The sequence below is a fragment of the Mastacembelus armatus genome, chromosome 20 (assembly GCF_900324485.2).
Source record: "Mastacembelus armatus chromosome 20, fMasArm1.2, whole genome shotgun sequence".
Taxonomy (NCBI): domain Eukaryota; kingdom Metazoa; phylum Chordata; class Actinopteri; order Synbranchiformes; family Mastacembelidae; genus Mastacembelus; species Mastacembelus armatus.
This window is the reverse complement of record NC_046652.1, coordinates 16,731,996-16,747,351: the sequence shown is the minus strand read 5'-3', so window position 1 is coordinate 16,747,351 and position 15,356 is coordinate 16,731,996. Positions and strand designations below refer to the sequence as shown.

Here is a 15,356-nt window from a genome sequence, read left to right as displayed (position 1 = left end):
CAATCCAAGAAGGAGAAGATGTGAGTCTTAAATAGTGCTCCACCTAATGAGCAGGAGAGAGACCAAACGCAGGTGAAAGCAATCAAAGATAACAAGACATAAAACTAACAGGGACTAACAGGAAATAATTTCAGATTAAGAGTCCCAGAACAGGAAGCCAGGACACGGATCCTGACAGAAACTTATGGTGACGTTAGTTTATCATTTGGTCAATTAGTCCTCTAGTCCACTCTGATCCAGACTTAAAATCACTCAGCTTCTATTGATCACACTGACAATGTATTTGTACAGTCACTCATGTTACCCTGAGGATAAACCCTGCTCACCAGTGTCACCAGTATGTTTGGATGGTTCTGGCCATTGCCCCTGGACCAAAGCAGCAAACTAACAATCAGATGTCCCTGATGTTTAACTGCCCTGGTCTTACACTCTGATCCCAGTCTGTGGGTTGTGTAACTGGTCTTGTGTTGTAATATTGAAATGTTTTGCTCTGATTTGTGCAAATGGCTAAATGCTGATGTGTGATTTCCCAGGAGGCCATGGGCTGCACGTGTTTGCAGAGAAGGAGGAGGGCTTATAAAACCCATCAGGGCCAGTTAAGTCCAGGACTTCTTTTTTTTTTCTGCAGATGCCTGGTAGGCTGCAGTTGGTATTGAACACCTCCTTCCTCTGGGGTGTGACTTATTAAAATCACTCAGACAAAAAATATGTGAACTGCTGGAAACTCTATTGCCTGAACCAATCCGTCTCATGCGTCAGCAGATCTACAGTTTTCCTCTCATAAGCTCTGTGACACCTGAGCATTTACTCCAGCAGCTGAAAACACAGAGTCTGAAGGATGTTTGTGCAGCTCTGGCTCAGGGGGAGCACTGAAAGGCTCCAGCTGTGAGCACCATCAGGATCATTCATCCAGAGTCCAGGGTGAGCAACTGTCCCACCTTCTCTTCCATCCCTCACGTCCATCCTGCCTGTATAAATCCTTCTTCCTTCACTGTACTGAGCAGGCAGACAGAACGCTGAGCCTTCCGGCTTCCTTCTCTAATATATTTCTCTCTACAGTACGCTGCAGATTTTTCACTTATCATCAGAGAAGATAGTTTGGAAGAAAGGAAATAAATCAGATGTTTGAGACAAGGTCTGAAAAATGTGATTCGTGTAAATGCTACTAAAGATGATTGGAAGCAGATCAGAGGCAGAGTCTCCACTGAGGGGAAAGGCCTGGAGACAAGACGGAGGTGAGGCTGTGGACAAGATCTTTTCATTTTCATGCACACACAGATTTACCACATAATCCATGATCCTTCCCATCATTCCAGACGATTCCAGAGAAGCACTTCATTTACTTTAGTTACCAGCATCACTTTGATTATTTGCACTTGCACCATGTGCTTTGAGGCAGATTTTAATCCACATGAATCAGATTCACTGAACCGTTATAATCATTCTACTCGTCACAATGATGACGACTGATGAAGTTTTAAAAACTGCCTCTCTCTCTCTAGCACTGACTGTGCCACTGGGTCGAGATGTTTAAATGAACATATCTTCTGCTTTAGTGAAGACATAACAATGTTTGTCCCAGAGAAAACCTTGGTTTGTGAATTGAGTTAGTCAGTGTGTCACTTCAGGTCCCAACTGCACTCACCTCAGATCTCTGCTAATGGTCCTAGATGCTCATGCTAATAGCCACTAACAGTAAGAACCCAATGAGAACCTAAACTAGGAGCTTTGAGAGCAGCTGGTCTTCATGTAAAGACCCGCCTACTGGTTGTAAAACTCAGTGAAAGCAGAAAACCTTTCTCTGACATCCAGGGTTTAATGTGATTTAAGTGAATAATTAATTAGGTCAGTATATATATATATATATATATATATATATCTGTGTATATGTTTATGTGAGAGGTGAGTTACACTGCTCAGTAAATGGCATTAGCATCCAGTTATCCAGCCACATTTCCTGACGCTGACTCCAGAGAAATGCTCTCTGTCTCATTTGAGTTCTGCCACACACAGAATCTGATGTGAGAGGAAAGGAATGAGGACAGGCCAAAATAAAATCAACATATTTCAAGGTGTCAAGGTGATCCACACTTCATTTTGTTTGCCTTAAAAAAAAAAAAACACACACACACACACAGGAAATGACAGATCCAGAGTCTCTGGAGTCAGCGTACTGAGACTCAGAGTCTTGCACTGGAACAGATGGCAGGAGTCCCCAGGGGTGAGGAGCGCCTACCTCACTGAACACTAGCAGATCTTGACCATCTGCACCAAAAGGCAATAAGCAGCATCCCCAGAGTGGATCCCCCATCAAAGGGACACGCAAAGGGACACTATCCATCAACTTCATGGGAGACTGACCTGTCTCGGGTCTGTGGTTCATCCTGAAATATCTCTAAGTACACACTGTAAACATACACTGTGTACAGCTTCGTAAAGCAATGAGGCTCAAACCTGGAGCATATCAACTAACATTCTGACACTTCCCCCAAACAGGATTTTGAAATGAATCTTGGGTCTTAAAAGGATTTTTTGACAAATTGAAGACCCTGGTGTTCGTAACAGGACACAGGGTTGGAGCTTAGAAAGTATTTGTCATTATAAAGTTCTATTTTTTAAGCCCCATTACCTGAGATCTCTGGACTATTATAATCAGATTATTATCTTTATGTGCACGTTTTAAAAATATGTCTAAACATGGTTGAAATTGAAAATGTATCATATGAGACCCTGATATTGATTAGACGTGCATTGAGAAGCCCATGGACACCAGAAATGTGTCTTTTAATCCGTTTCTTTCTCAGGACACTGACTCAGCACTGAATCTGAATCCCAACCAGCCAACACAGCAGATTGTTGCAGTGATATGCACCTGTTTCTCCTCCTCAGGTGTCTCCTTCTCTGCTCCATTTGGAACCACAGCCCGGCTTGGATCAATGCCTTTCTCTAGCCGCTCATCATCAATTATTCACTTGATCAGCCCTGCTGCTCATTAGATGACTAATCTGGGAGAGTGAGGAGAGACAGGATGCTTCAAAACCTGAGACCCAGATGCAGCAGGGAAGGTAAAGACAGATCATGTCTCCAGATTGAGAAAGATGAAAATTCGTAGCTATGGAATTACTGATTTGTACATCTAAGCCCCGACATCCAGCAGGGAATGTAAATGTTTGATGAAACCATAGACTCAATTTGATGAATGTGCACACATATCACCAACATAATGCATGTTGCTTATGGATGGGCAGCAGCAGAGCATGCATGAGACAGTGGAGGAGTGCAGCTGCACATTATACTCCACAGAAACAACCTCTGGTCAGTGTGGGTCACATTTTTACTGCCCTGTAAATATCCTCCAGTGACACCAGTATCGTTATTCCATGTCTCATTGCGTGTTGTTCAAGAGTCTTGTTCCCACCCTGCTTAGCCTGATCCTCACAGTCACATGAAAGACAGAAAGCACAGGCCGTACATTTCTTCTGGCATATGCAGATCAACATGTCGAACAGGGGGTGTAACTCAAAGGCCCAGAGAAGGATGCAACAAGGGAAAGAACAAGAGAAAGATCCAGAAACAAACTCCAGTTCTCCTTCCTCCCCACTGATCATGAACAAGCAGGGGGTATCTTTCATCTCCCCTGTCCCCCTGAGAGCCACAGGGAGGTGGGAGTGCAGTGTGGCTGCTGTGGTACGCATTTGCTCTGATTAAAAGGAAATATGCATCACTGTATAGCACGTTTCTTTTCATCTGGAGCTGAGATGTAGTGAGATGCTGGAGAGGGTCCACACTGTGCACTGATGAAGCAGCTTCATCTGGGTTTCACCAGAGCTGAAAGATATCTGAAGTTCCTCTCACTTAAAACCTTTGAGCTTTTCTAAAGAGGTTGAGGACTTGATGCAGACCTACACAGTGTATAGTGGTTTGTGTGTTTGGCATCAGGACTGCAGTGGTTTGAATCCTGCACCAGGCTAACAAACATCCAAGCAGCTCCTCTCTTTCTGCTTTCAGGAGTTGCAAAACTTCTTGACCTGTTTGTGGACACACAAACATACAGGTGAAACAAAGACACAGTGTCCTCATCCACTCGTCTGCCTCAAAAACACACTTCACACCGTCATTGTTTCCACAGTGGACGAGCCATATATGTCTGCAGGGTGTCAGCTGTGTACATGGTTTGTTTCTGTATTTCAACACAAATAAAGAGGCACGTTCAGTTTATCTTTTGTATTATGGCAAAATGATTCAATTACTGTCCAGTTTTCACTCTGACATATGACCAAATACCTGCAGACTCATGCTGTTAGCATGACTGTCCTAGCCTGAGCTGCACTTTGTGCTCAGCAAACACTAAATATTGATCAATCTGCTACTAGCATGGCTGTAGAAAACAGTGATGGTCATTCTAGCCCCTCTTTCATGTTTGAAACAGCATTTTGTTATTACCTTATATTTTTGCCTCCTGTTAAAAAAGTGTTTTTCACTTTGTGTGGCTCAGATACTTTGGTCTGGAGCCATAGTTAGAACACAATGACACATGACTTAATATTCCAGCATTATATCACCTTACTCATCCTGCAGCTGCCTGGAGCATCCCTGTTCTAATAAAACAGTCCCAACGTCCTCAACAAAGCAAACCTTTATTCTCAAAAACACCAGGTTCTTCAGATACATAGTCATGACCACAAACACTTTTGTTTTTCTCGACACATTATCCACATATTAATGTGACACATCATATGAACTAATGTGGGATGTTTCACTTGTGCTGACAGTCATTTATGAGGAAGTGACACTTTCGCTCTTAATTCTGTCACTTCTGGTTTGTGTGTTGAGGGACAGTCAGACCTGTAGATTACTGAGTCAGTGCGATACGTACAGTAAACCTCAGTGCTTCGCCTCCGTTCACCACGTCAGACACATGACGTCAGCTCTACATGGCTTTTGCTGCAAGCGTTGGCAGTGATATACTCATGTCGTTTCTCCCCTCCACCGTGACAGAACAAAGCAACTGGTTCACTAGTTACTCTATGTAAATATATATATATATATGTATGTTTTCTTCTCAATATCTATATATTATCTATAGAATAAGTCTATATAGTATATACTTTTGGTGGTTTATAAAACATTCAGGTACATTCAACTGACCCTGTGATATTTTTTCTTCATCTGAAATCAAAATCACAGACAAAAGTTAACAGAGCTACCTATTATGGCCTCTCAACAAAGAAACAAGATGTTAAGTAAACATAACAAATATCTGATGATTCAGCAATCACAAGCATAGATATACTAAAATACCTCTATATTACTCTACAGTATAAAATAGCATCATTTTCTTCTGGGTGCAGTCAATGCCACAGGCGTGTACATGAACAGGTAGGCGTATTGACTACATAAACAGTATCCTGTCAGTGGTTAAAAAGCTTAAATACAAGTCTTTTACAATCACTAGTTGGAACAGACCCTTGGCATACCACAGAATACACATATATGCATTAATCAACAAGTCAAAGAAATCAAACTTGGCCTGCAGAGGACCGTACTTACGATAAGCCACATTATGCATTAACAGCATTGTTCTTTCAGGAGGCCACAAGGACGTCACTTCGGTGGTGGTTAGGAAAGTGTTCCTTCATGGGTTCAGGTTGACGGACAGAACCGTAATACTACACTCCAACACAGTGGAGGTGAAAACAAAAAGTAGTTTGTGGAGGTCACAGCATGTAAAAATAGGATTTTATAAACTGAACTGCCTTTTTGTCAAGTAATGGCTTAGGGGTTAACACGCCAACCATGAGTGGACACGTCGCTGAGGATGTTTGTTGTATCTCTCTCCGATAAAGATATGCCATGCCGACAAATGCAATGTTTCATTAATTCAGAGGCAAACATTTCAGTGCAGATGTGTGAGAGGACTGAACAAATAAAACGAATTATCTGCACGTCTAGATTTGACAAGAACTAAGTGTTTTCTTTATAAATGACCCTTTTAATAACATTTAAATAAGCAGTAGAAAAAATAAAATAGGTAATCTCCAATATGATATTAAATACATACCTACAAAAACAGAGTGCAATCAAAACGAAACATGACATAGCATTTTTTCATAAAACCAGATTCTCTGACCTAGAAAGAATATCCTTTATGAATTACAGCACACACACTCACACACACACACACACACACACACAGACTCACACACACACACGCGCACACACTCACACACACACACACTCACACACACACACACACACAAAACAATTTTCAAAATTAGTGTAATGTTCCTTTTCCTTTTTCCTCTTTTGGACCAGATCAAATGCCTCAGCTGGTGAAAGATGAAAATAGACATAAGAGAGACTTTCCATCCCTGTGCTGCCGATTGTTAGAACCAAGTGTGTATGAGGAGGACTCATGGCGAAGGACTCCGTGTCCATCCATGTTCATCCATGTCCAGCTGGCTAGTGTGGACTTGGAGCAGGAGTGTCCAGTTCCCCATCTGCCTCACAGTCTTCAAGCCTGGGGAAGGAGCTCAGGGCCTCCCAAAGCAGGTTAGGTTGTTGACAGCGGTGGTGACTCCTCCAGTGCTCCAGAACCTTGTCTTTAGTGTCCAGTACCTCACTGCACAGCACACAGTTAAAGGACACACCTGCCGCGAGGACACCCAGCCCTCTACCCCTACAGGGCAAAGACACGGCCCTGTTGTCCTTCCCTTTCCTTCCATGATGGTGGGACAGAATGTGCATCTTAAGCTTAGAGAACGAACAGAACTCCTCGTCACAGCTGCCACACTTGACCAGGTTGCGTTTCTCGTTGAGCTGCCACCAATAGTGGGCTGCGTGCTTCACAAGCTCATTTTCAGCCCGGCGGCCACCAGGCAGCTTTTGTCCATTGTGAAGTTGAACGTTGATCTCTTCCTCATGCACATAAATCAAGTGCATCTTCATGTCAGCAAAGGTGGGAGTGACTGCCTGGCAGCGACCACATTTAATTTGCAGCTCCACTGGGTCTTCATGATCCTGATCATCTGGTGGATCTGGGGAGTTGTCCCTTGTAAGACAAAGAAAGACAAATTCTTACAGAGTTTACTGTCTTGTTCTAACTTTAGCCATTTAATCTTTATATGTTGGAATACGTGCACTGCACTAACTATGAGACAATGGTCGTAACTAAACTAGATGATAATCTTACCCCTCAACAGACACGTCATCCTCATGATGGATAACGGATGGCTCCACGGTCAGCAGAACCTTGTGGACCTCTCTGAGGTGACTGAAGTAAACTCCTACATATCCAAAGGCCTTCTCGCAGAACTCACAACACAGCGATCGACGTGGGTGTATCTCTGAGTGGTGAAGCTTCATGTGGGTGCTCAGGCTGCCAGAGTGAGCATAGGCTTTGCGGCATACTGGGCAGATGTAGGGCCGACTGTTGGTGTGACTCTTCATATGACTCTGTAGATGATGCTTGTACTGGAAACAGCGGCTGCAGGTGGGACAGTGGTGGAGTGTTCGGCTGCCTATGAAGATTCTGGGATGGGAGGCACCTCTCAGGTGAAAAGCTACTGGCGTTGGTTGAGGAGGACAGTCTAGGGCTTTGGACGTAGTAGTGGTGGTGGTGGGGAGCTGATGACCAAGTTTGTGTTCCTGATCTTGGCCATCTGCAGTACTGGCAGGTAAATTAACCAGTTGGGGAACTGTTTCCATAACCAACATGGGCTTGGGTCTTATGCTCCGGTACTTCTTTGAAATATCAACTTCCTTTTTTGAGCTTGTACCAACTGCCAGGGGTTTCTCAGGGACCCTTCTACGGAAAAATGACAAGGACCTCTTTTTCCGGGCCTCAAAAGCCAATATGTCTTCCATCGTCTTTCTTTTCCTGCCCCTCTTTTTGCCAGGTGGCTTCTGGAGAGTCCCCAGCACAGGCATGGACTTGGATGGGTTTGTTGTGTGGTTGTCACCGAAGGCTTCAGCTGTCTTGAGAGCCTTGGATGTAAGATCTGAGGAATCGATGAGTGCTGTTTGGTTAGAGAAACCCTTCTTGTCCAAAGACAAACTGCTGAGCTTGGTCGGTGGGATGAGGGTGTTTTTCATCTTAGAGTAAGGCAGGATGGGTAGTTTGCCTTTAGGAGGGGATGGGATAATCTGGACTGCTTTGCTGAAGAAGGCTGGAGACAGTACAGTGATGCTACTCTGGGGCTGGGTTGCAGTGGGCTTAGAGTGGCACAGCCTCACTGTAGTCTTACTTTCCTCTGGGAATTTGCCTGTGGAGCTTTTGACAGCGGGAGGAGGGTATTGGAGGTTCTGGATAAGGCCAGCTGTAGCAGATCGTTCAGAGCCATCTGGCACTTGATCCATCTGAGAGGCGGGATACAAAACAGCATTGTCTTGGAGCAGAGCAGCAACAGAGATGTCAGAAGAGGCTGCATCAATCACAATTACCTGCTCCGAAGGTTCTTCTTTGGTCACTGTGGTTTTCTTTGTGTGCTTGGACTCCTGTTGCTTCTTCTTCAGAGGTGTTGACTCTCCACCTACCACTGACTTGTTCTGTGTTGCCACAGCGACCTTGGGGGCCATTTTTGTCCTAGCAACTAGTTGTGGTGATTTGACCTTGTCGGTGGTCTCCTTGCTCCTCACTGGCTGGTATCTGGGAATGGGCAACTTGAGGTTTTTTTGGACTGACTGGGTTTGTTGCTGTGGCGTCTGAGAGGAGACAGAAGGGGGCAGTGCCACCAAGGAGAAAGTGCCATCCTGACCTGCTATTTGCATGAGTGCATAGTTTTGGGAGGGCACAATGATGGACTTGGGGCTAGAGGTGGTGGTGGCCTCAGGGATGGCAGGAGTGTGGCAGGACAGGACCGCAGGGGAGGGGGTGGGCACCACAGACGGGGCCTTAGGGGCAATGCTCCGGAACTGAAGGCTCTTCATCGGACTTTACTGGCTTTACTGGATATTGAACTGAAACACAAACACACACACATTTATATTAATTGTGCACTGACACTAGATATTCCACATTAACAGTAACTGTATTATTGCAGTCTACACATTGTAATAATGATGCATCTGCTATTATTACTATTAATAAACACAATGACAGTAATTAGACAGAATCAGATACAATTTCTGATTGAAAAAAAAAAAAAAAGACTAAGGACAAATTTCCAAACTTTGATTTGGACCATGGTCCATGCTGGAGCTCTGTGAGGGCTCCTTGGGGTAAAAACCTCCATAATAATCAGCGTAAGGTTCAAAGTGTGCAAGCTGGAAGTGTTTCTGTATGAACAGATGATGCCCCTAGCACACTTCACCTCCATAAACCCCTCCTCTGTGTGGATTGTTGAAGTCAGTTTGACTGTAACTTTGGCTTAAAGGAGAATGGAATAAAACTGTGGGGTGTCTGTTTCTCTGGGCATAACATGGGGCTACAGAAAGTAGGAGGAAGGGGTAGAGTCAATGCTTGGAGATTAAATCTATCATGTGAAAGTTTATAGCTGGACACAGAGTAGAAAGAAAGTGTGTGGTGTGTCTCAACAGCTGGGGAAGGGGGCTCTAAAGGCCAGTAATCCATTTGTCACAGATGATTCAGCAGATGTCACATGATGCCAGGTCACTACACACAAAATCAAGTTTATCTTTGCTACATCTGTTTGTCTCATTTTACAGAGAAAAGTAAAAAGTGACTGGAGCAACATGATCAGGCTGTCCTCTCTGAAATGTATTACTTGGAGACACGTGACGTCTAAAGAAACTCAGTCCTCTTGATATTAAATAACAAAACCACATTCAATTCTTCAGCAGCTTCATCTAATTTGTGCTTTCTCAGGTTTTACAATGTAGTTTTGCTTTCATTTGTGTTTGCTGTTATATAATATAATGTTGGAAGGCTAAATGGTAGATGGACATGAAGTTTCATGTGGTTACAGACCAAAGACCTTCGACTCCTCAAAATGACTTGAGGTTAACGTTTCTCTTTTAACCCAGAAAGTGACTTAACAACCTCTGCACTATCAAACACACAGTTTTGTTTGCATGTTCTACAAACAGCTGCTAGAGATTTCACTTTTAAAGTCTTCAAACATTTTATTAAGTTTTTAAATATTTTTCCAAAAAAAATAGCAATGAAATTTCATTAGTTTTGAAAGACGAGGATTATACAGTTCAGGCCTTAAAACCGGGACAAACTCTGACCTGACTGAGTGGGGGGTGAAAACACAAATTCTATGGAGCCAGAATAGTGACAGGTAAATTCTGGCTCTAAAAAAGAAACTTTGAATCTAAAATAGAAACCTTGGCTCTAAAAAATAACACTTGGCACTGAAAACAGAACTGGAACTGTAAAATAAAACACTGAAATTAAAGGATTTGTGCTGGAAAAAAAACAACCTTTTGCATTGTAAAAATAATTCATACTGAAAAATCTTAGTTTTTGTTAACGTAAGCTTTTTCAATGCCAATGTTATTTTTTTCAGTTTGGGATTCTGTCACTGTTTTTGCATGAAGCAGAAGGCTTTGGGCTGTCTTTACTGCATGTTCTGCATATAATTTGCATATTAAGGATCAAACTGTACAGCTCATACCTCACTATTCAGTTTAAAAACATTTTTTTAGTGCTGAAGTTTAACTGTCACTGTTCTGGCTCCATAATATGGTACCTCAACATGGGGTAGGATCTGTGATAGTTTGTAGGCACCAAGTTGGAGGTCCAGGGAGTACTCAACTAGCATGGGCATCAGTCCGTCTTGTAGCGTCATGCTATACCTTCAGGAAGTCGTTTCATTGGCACTAACCCTGTCCTGCAGCAAGACAACAACCCCGGACACTAGTCCAAGTTGTGCAAAAGGATAGTGTGCAATCAATAATCATATTTATATTTCTCAGTCATAGAACTTCTTCAGGACAAATTGGATTGTAGGGTTTGGAGCTTGCAGCCAACAAATGCAAAACAATGTCTCCAGACAGCCTGGGAAGACATCCCAGCAAAATACCCAGAAAAACTCACAGTGAGAAATGGTCAGAATTTGTCAAGTTCCAAATCCAAGGTTGGATATTTTCAAGAATCAAAGATCCAATGACCAATGATCAATAAATTTAATGTTTGGACTTGTTTTCCTAATCCAAATAAACCCTCTTTAAATAGCTTTATTCTCACTATAATTCTCCCATTTTGATTTTTCCAAAACAATGAATGAATGAATTGATATATTAATTAGTAAAAATGTTTTCATTTCTGGGTTATTGTGGACATGGACAAACATTAATTAGTTTAATCTATAACAGTAAAGTCTGAGGGTCAATTCACCCACACAAGACTGGGCTGCATGGCTAAGAGGATATTTGCGTTAGCTGCTATTTCACTAACATTACATCCAGCTGGAGCCTTGATTCAGATGGGGAACAGCACAGCAGAGATATGCAAGAAGAGGTCAAAGATGCTACTCAATCTGCTGACGAACTTTAAATGCCGGCCACTTTAATCTGACTGGTGTTGCCGGTCAGGGCTGGGGTGACACAAAAACGTGATTTCTGGAGAGAGTGTGAGAGACTGGGTTAAAAAGAGAAGAAAAAAGGGTGGGGTTGACTCACAAAGACAGATCATCAGATAAAGCCAGAGGGGTGAGAGGTGAGGATCTCCTATTTATGCTGGAAACAGGTCAGGGTTGAGGTATTACCTGCACAAACTGCACAACCTACACACACACAAACACACACCCTTTGATTCCTTATAGGGACTTTACTTTGACTTAAACTCACTCCCTGCAGACTTAACACTTACTGCTTGAACCTTTAGTGTAACCTAAAACCAACTTTGACCCTAAAATTCAATGATTTCCATAGTGGGCAGCGTTCAATACTATACCTACTGTTAAGTCAGTATTTCTTCAAGCATGAAGATTATGTCACTGTGTGAAATGTCATAGAATAAACATACAATATGTGCAAATTATGGTCAAAGCTAACCGAGCCTGTTTTTTCAACATGACATGTGTCAGCTTCTTTGGGAGGCAGTTCATTTTTTTCTGCTGAACTGTTTGAAGAAAGTGGAGCAGGGGGCAGAGTTGTGCGAGGTTTATTATCTCCCTTGTAGGTAAGAGCAACTCTCATCTGGGAATCAAAGATAGAGCCTGGAGATTGAGGGTATCTGGAATGAGGTGTATGTATGTGTGTGTGTGTGTGCATGTGTGTGTATGTGGGAGGCTGGACAAAAACCCAGCAGAGGCCAAGCTCCCCCAGGCTTTAGCCTAGATGAAAGGCCAGGATCTGGGCTAGATAAGACGGCAGACCATGGGGGGTTGGTGCCAGCCAGCTGTGAGAAGCCATGTCCAGCGGCCATCTTTCAGTACCCTCCTCTCTTTCTCTACCATACACACAAACACAGCACGTGGGATTAGAGAACGTGAGAGAACGGTTGTTAAAAACACACTTTTTTCTATTACAACATAACACACAAGCACTTTGTAGGTCGTACTGTCCAGAAAGATATTACATCAAACTACTGGAAACTTCAAAGTGCCTAGCTGCTAACAGCTCATGTGTGTTCTCTACATGTGTGTGCTGTATGAGTGTTCTTAGGTTCTGGAGTGGAGGCTGTTACAAGAAAATGAAATTAGTATTTGCAGAGTTCCTGGTTTCATCTCAGAGCTATACTGAGTGAGAGAGCCAAGGAGTCGACACACTTTGGTAGTGTCCAGCTGCTCCTTTTACCTTTTCACCAGGAGACAAAGCTGCTGTGAGAGAGAACGTTACAGAACCATATGGTATTCATGGCATGTGCACAAACACACACAACCATATGTCATCCACTGTCACCGGCCCAAATCAATGCAAGGGAGAAATCCATTCCAATTAGGATACCACCACTCTGCCCTGCATGTGGATATGGATGAATCAATACAGAAAACCCACTGCTAACCTGCTGTTCTGCTTGGTTTATCCTTCTTTCTGATGGGTTGCAAGGGTTGCAAATATTAACACATACTGTAGATGATAAGTTCTTGATATGTGCTTATGATATCTCATTTCATTTAATTCAATTCAATTCAATTTTATTTGTATAGCGCCAAATCACAATACAAATCATCTCAAGGCACTTTACAAAAACTAAAACTAAAAACCCAACAATTCCCTTATGAGCAAGCACTTGGCGACAGTGGAGAGGAAAAAACTCCCTTTAACGGAAGAAAAAACCTCCAGCAGAACCAGGCTCAGTTTGGGCGGCCATCTGCCTCGACCGGTTAGGGTGAGTGGATAGAGCAGAGAGAAAAGAACAGCAACAATAAACAACAAATAGACACGGCAAGTTGGTGGGACCAGTAACTGCACATCAGCGATAAACAGCTCCAGGACCAGGGACACCTGCAGAAGGTACAGAGAGAGAGAGAGAGAGAGGGAGGGAGGGAGAGAGCACAAACTAGGGGAGAGAGAGAGCACAAGGTTAGTAACATTCAATGGTGGAATATACATGAGGTGGGAGAGAAGGGGGGGGGGGTAGGGTAGGGGAGCTCAGTGCACCGATGGTCCTCGGGCAGTCTAGGCCTATAGCAGCATAACTAACTAAGGGATGGTTCAGGGTTGCCTGAAGCCAGCCCTAACTATATGCTTTGTCAAAGAGGAAGGTTTTAAGTCTAGCCTTAAAAGTACAGAGAGTGTCTGCCTCCTGAACCCAGGCTGAGAGCTGGTTCCACAGGAACTACTACTGTCATTTATTTCTTCTTGAGTATATTGGTGCATGTATAACAATAATAGTGCTATGTGCACACAGATGACCTGGCTGCTGGCTCAGAGCTGAGTGGTGTGGATGTGAAGATCACGACAATGTGTTTGTGCATGTGTATAAAGGTGTGTGCTCAGCTCTCCAGTATTAACATCCCTCCTAAGGCAGCTGACACTGTGTCAGCCACCTAGGTTTTGCTCAACACTAAACCTTTATCTGACCTTTCCCTTTGCTGTGACATTTGGAGCCTTCTGAATAGGTCAAGCAGGACTAAAGAGTAAGGGGGAAATGTCAGGAAGATGGAGGACCAAAAGAAGAAAAGTGGAGAATGATGAGTGGTGTCAAAAGTCAGCACAAGGTGTTTAGGGACATGCAACAGTAGTTTGTAGTACAATGCAACAGTACTTTGCATTTGAATAAAGAAACTTTGTCTAAATATCTGGTATCCTGTCTGTCTTTTAATGTCTGTTAGCTGCAGGTGTTTCTTTTTACTTAAAATTCATCAAGATACGTCATTTGGCATGAGTGAAATTTTACATGCAGCTATATTGGCCTCCACCTCAATTTAAAATAGAAAACAACATAGAACACCTGTTACTTTGCAGATGATTCAAAGGAAAGAGATGATGATGATGATGATTACAACAATTTTTAATTTGATTTATTGGTGTCATTTTATGGTTTGATTAGGTTGTTAAAGTATAGGGGTCACAAAATCTACCAAATGCCCCTATAAGTCAGATTTGTTTATACTGCACATTAAAAAACAGCGAAGGTTAACCAAAGTGCTGTTACATTCAAAGAATATGAGACATGATAACATAACCCTGCAACCCTGGATGTTCCAGGATAAGTGGTAATTGATGAAAATTTGCAAATTAGAATAACACAATTTGGGATGATGGGAGTTTTTTTCTCTCTTTAAGCATAATATTGACACAATCAAAGGATCTAATGAATGGTATAACAGTAACTTTACAGAACAGTATAAATGACACCGTTTAATCAATAAACATCCAGGTGGTGTTTTTCCAGTTGGTCGCCCAGTAAGAAACACAAGCCCAAACAAAGACTATTCCACCTGCATTAAAGAAGATGGACAAAATGAACTGTGGGAGACCTAACAGACCTGTTGCAAATACCAAATCATAGAAATTTGTCATGGTGTGTAAAAGAATGTGCTGACTAGTGCAAAAGACATGCATTTGACCACAAGGCCTTTTATGCTCGAGACAAAGTGCTTGTTGGATTATCTAACACATAACTACATCCATCACTTTGAGTCCAACCCAAAGGATGAGACCTTTTTTCCAACAGCTTGGTCTAGGACCCATCCATAGTAATGTTCTCCATCCCTACTTGGAGCCACGTTGTGCCTGCACTGGTTTACATAAACTCACAAGTATAAAACCTCTGCAGACACACAAATACTATCACAGATGAGCATTGAAAAGAATTTTAGTTTATGTTGGCCTGCCAAAGAAATGTGATGCCACTACTACATCAACTGGAACACTAAGAAAATATCTGCCGTCCACCATAAAGATCAATCTTCGCCTTAGGAGAACTTTAATGGGGCTGGAAGTACGAATGAATGCTGCCAGGTTCCTAAATTTATGCAGCTCTGATGAAACACTGGAAA

The 15,356-nt window shown here is 42.7% G+C and overlaps 1 protein-coding gene across 8 annotated transcripts in view; it reads right to left on the bottom strand.

The window, feature by feature from the left end:
• Positions 1-4,637: 4,637 nt before the first annotated feature.
• The window catches only part of znf438 (zinc finger protein 438), a 36,724-nt gene continuing 26,005 nt past the window's right edge, over positions 4,638-15,356 (bottom strand). For 5 of the 8 annotated variants that reach the window (XM_026291808.1, XM_026291813.1, XM_026291811.1 and 2 more), the window contains 2 exons: positions 7,193-8,958; positions 4,638-7,051 (listed from right to left, as the gene is read on the bottom strand). In XM_026291808.1, coding sequence (XP_026147593.1) covers positions 6,463-7,051; positions 7,193-8,928 — 2,325 coding nt within the window. In that variant the 5' untranslated portion in view covers positions 8,929-8,958 and the 3' untranslated portion in view covers positions 4,638-6,462. The other 3 variants (XM_026291816.1, XM_026291812.1, XM_026291815.1) reach the window with 3 other exon arrangements.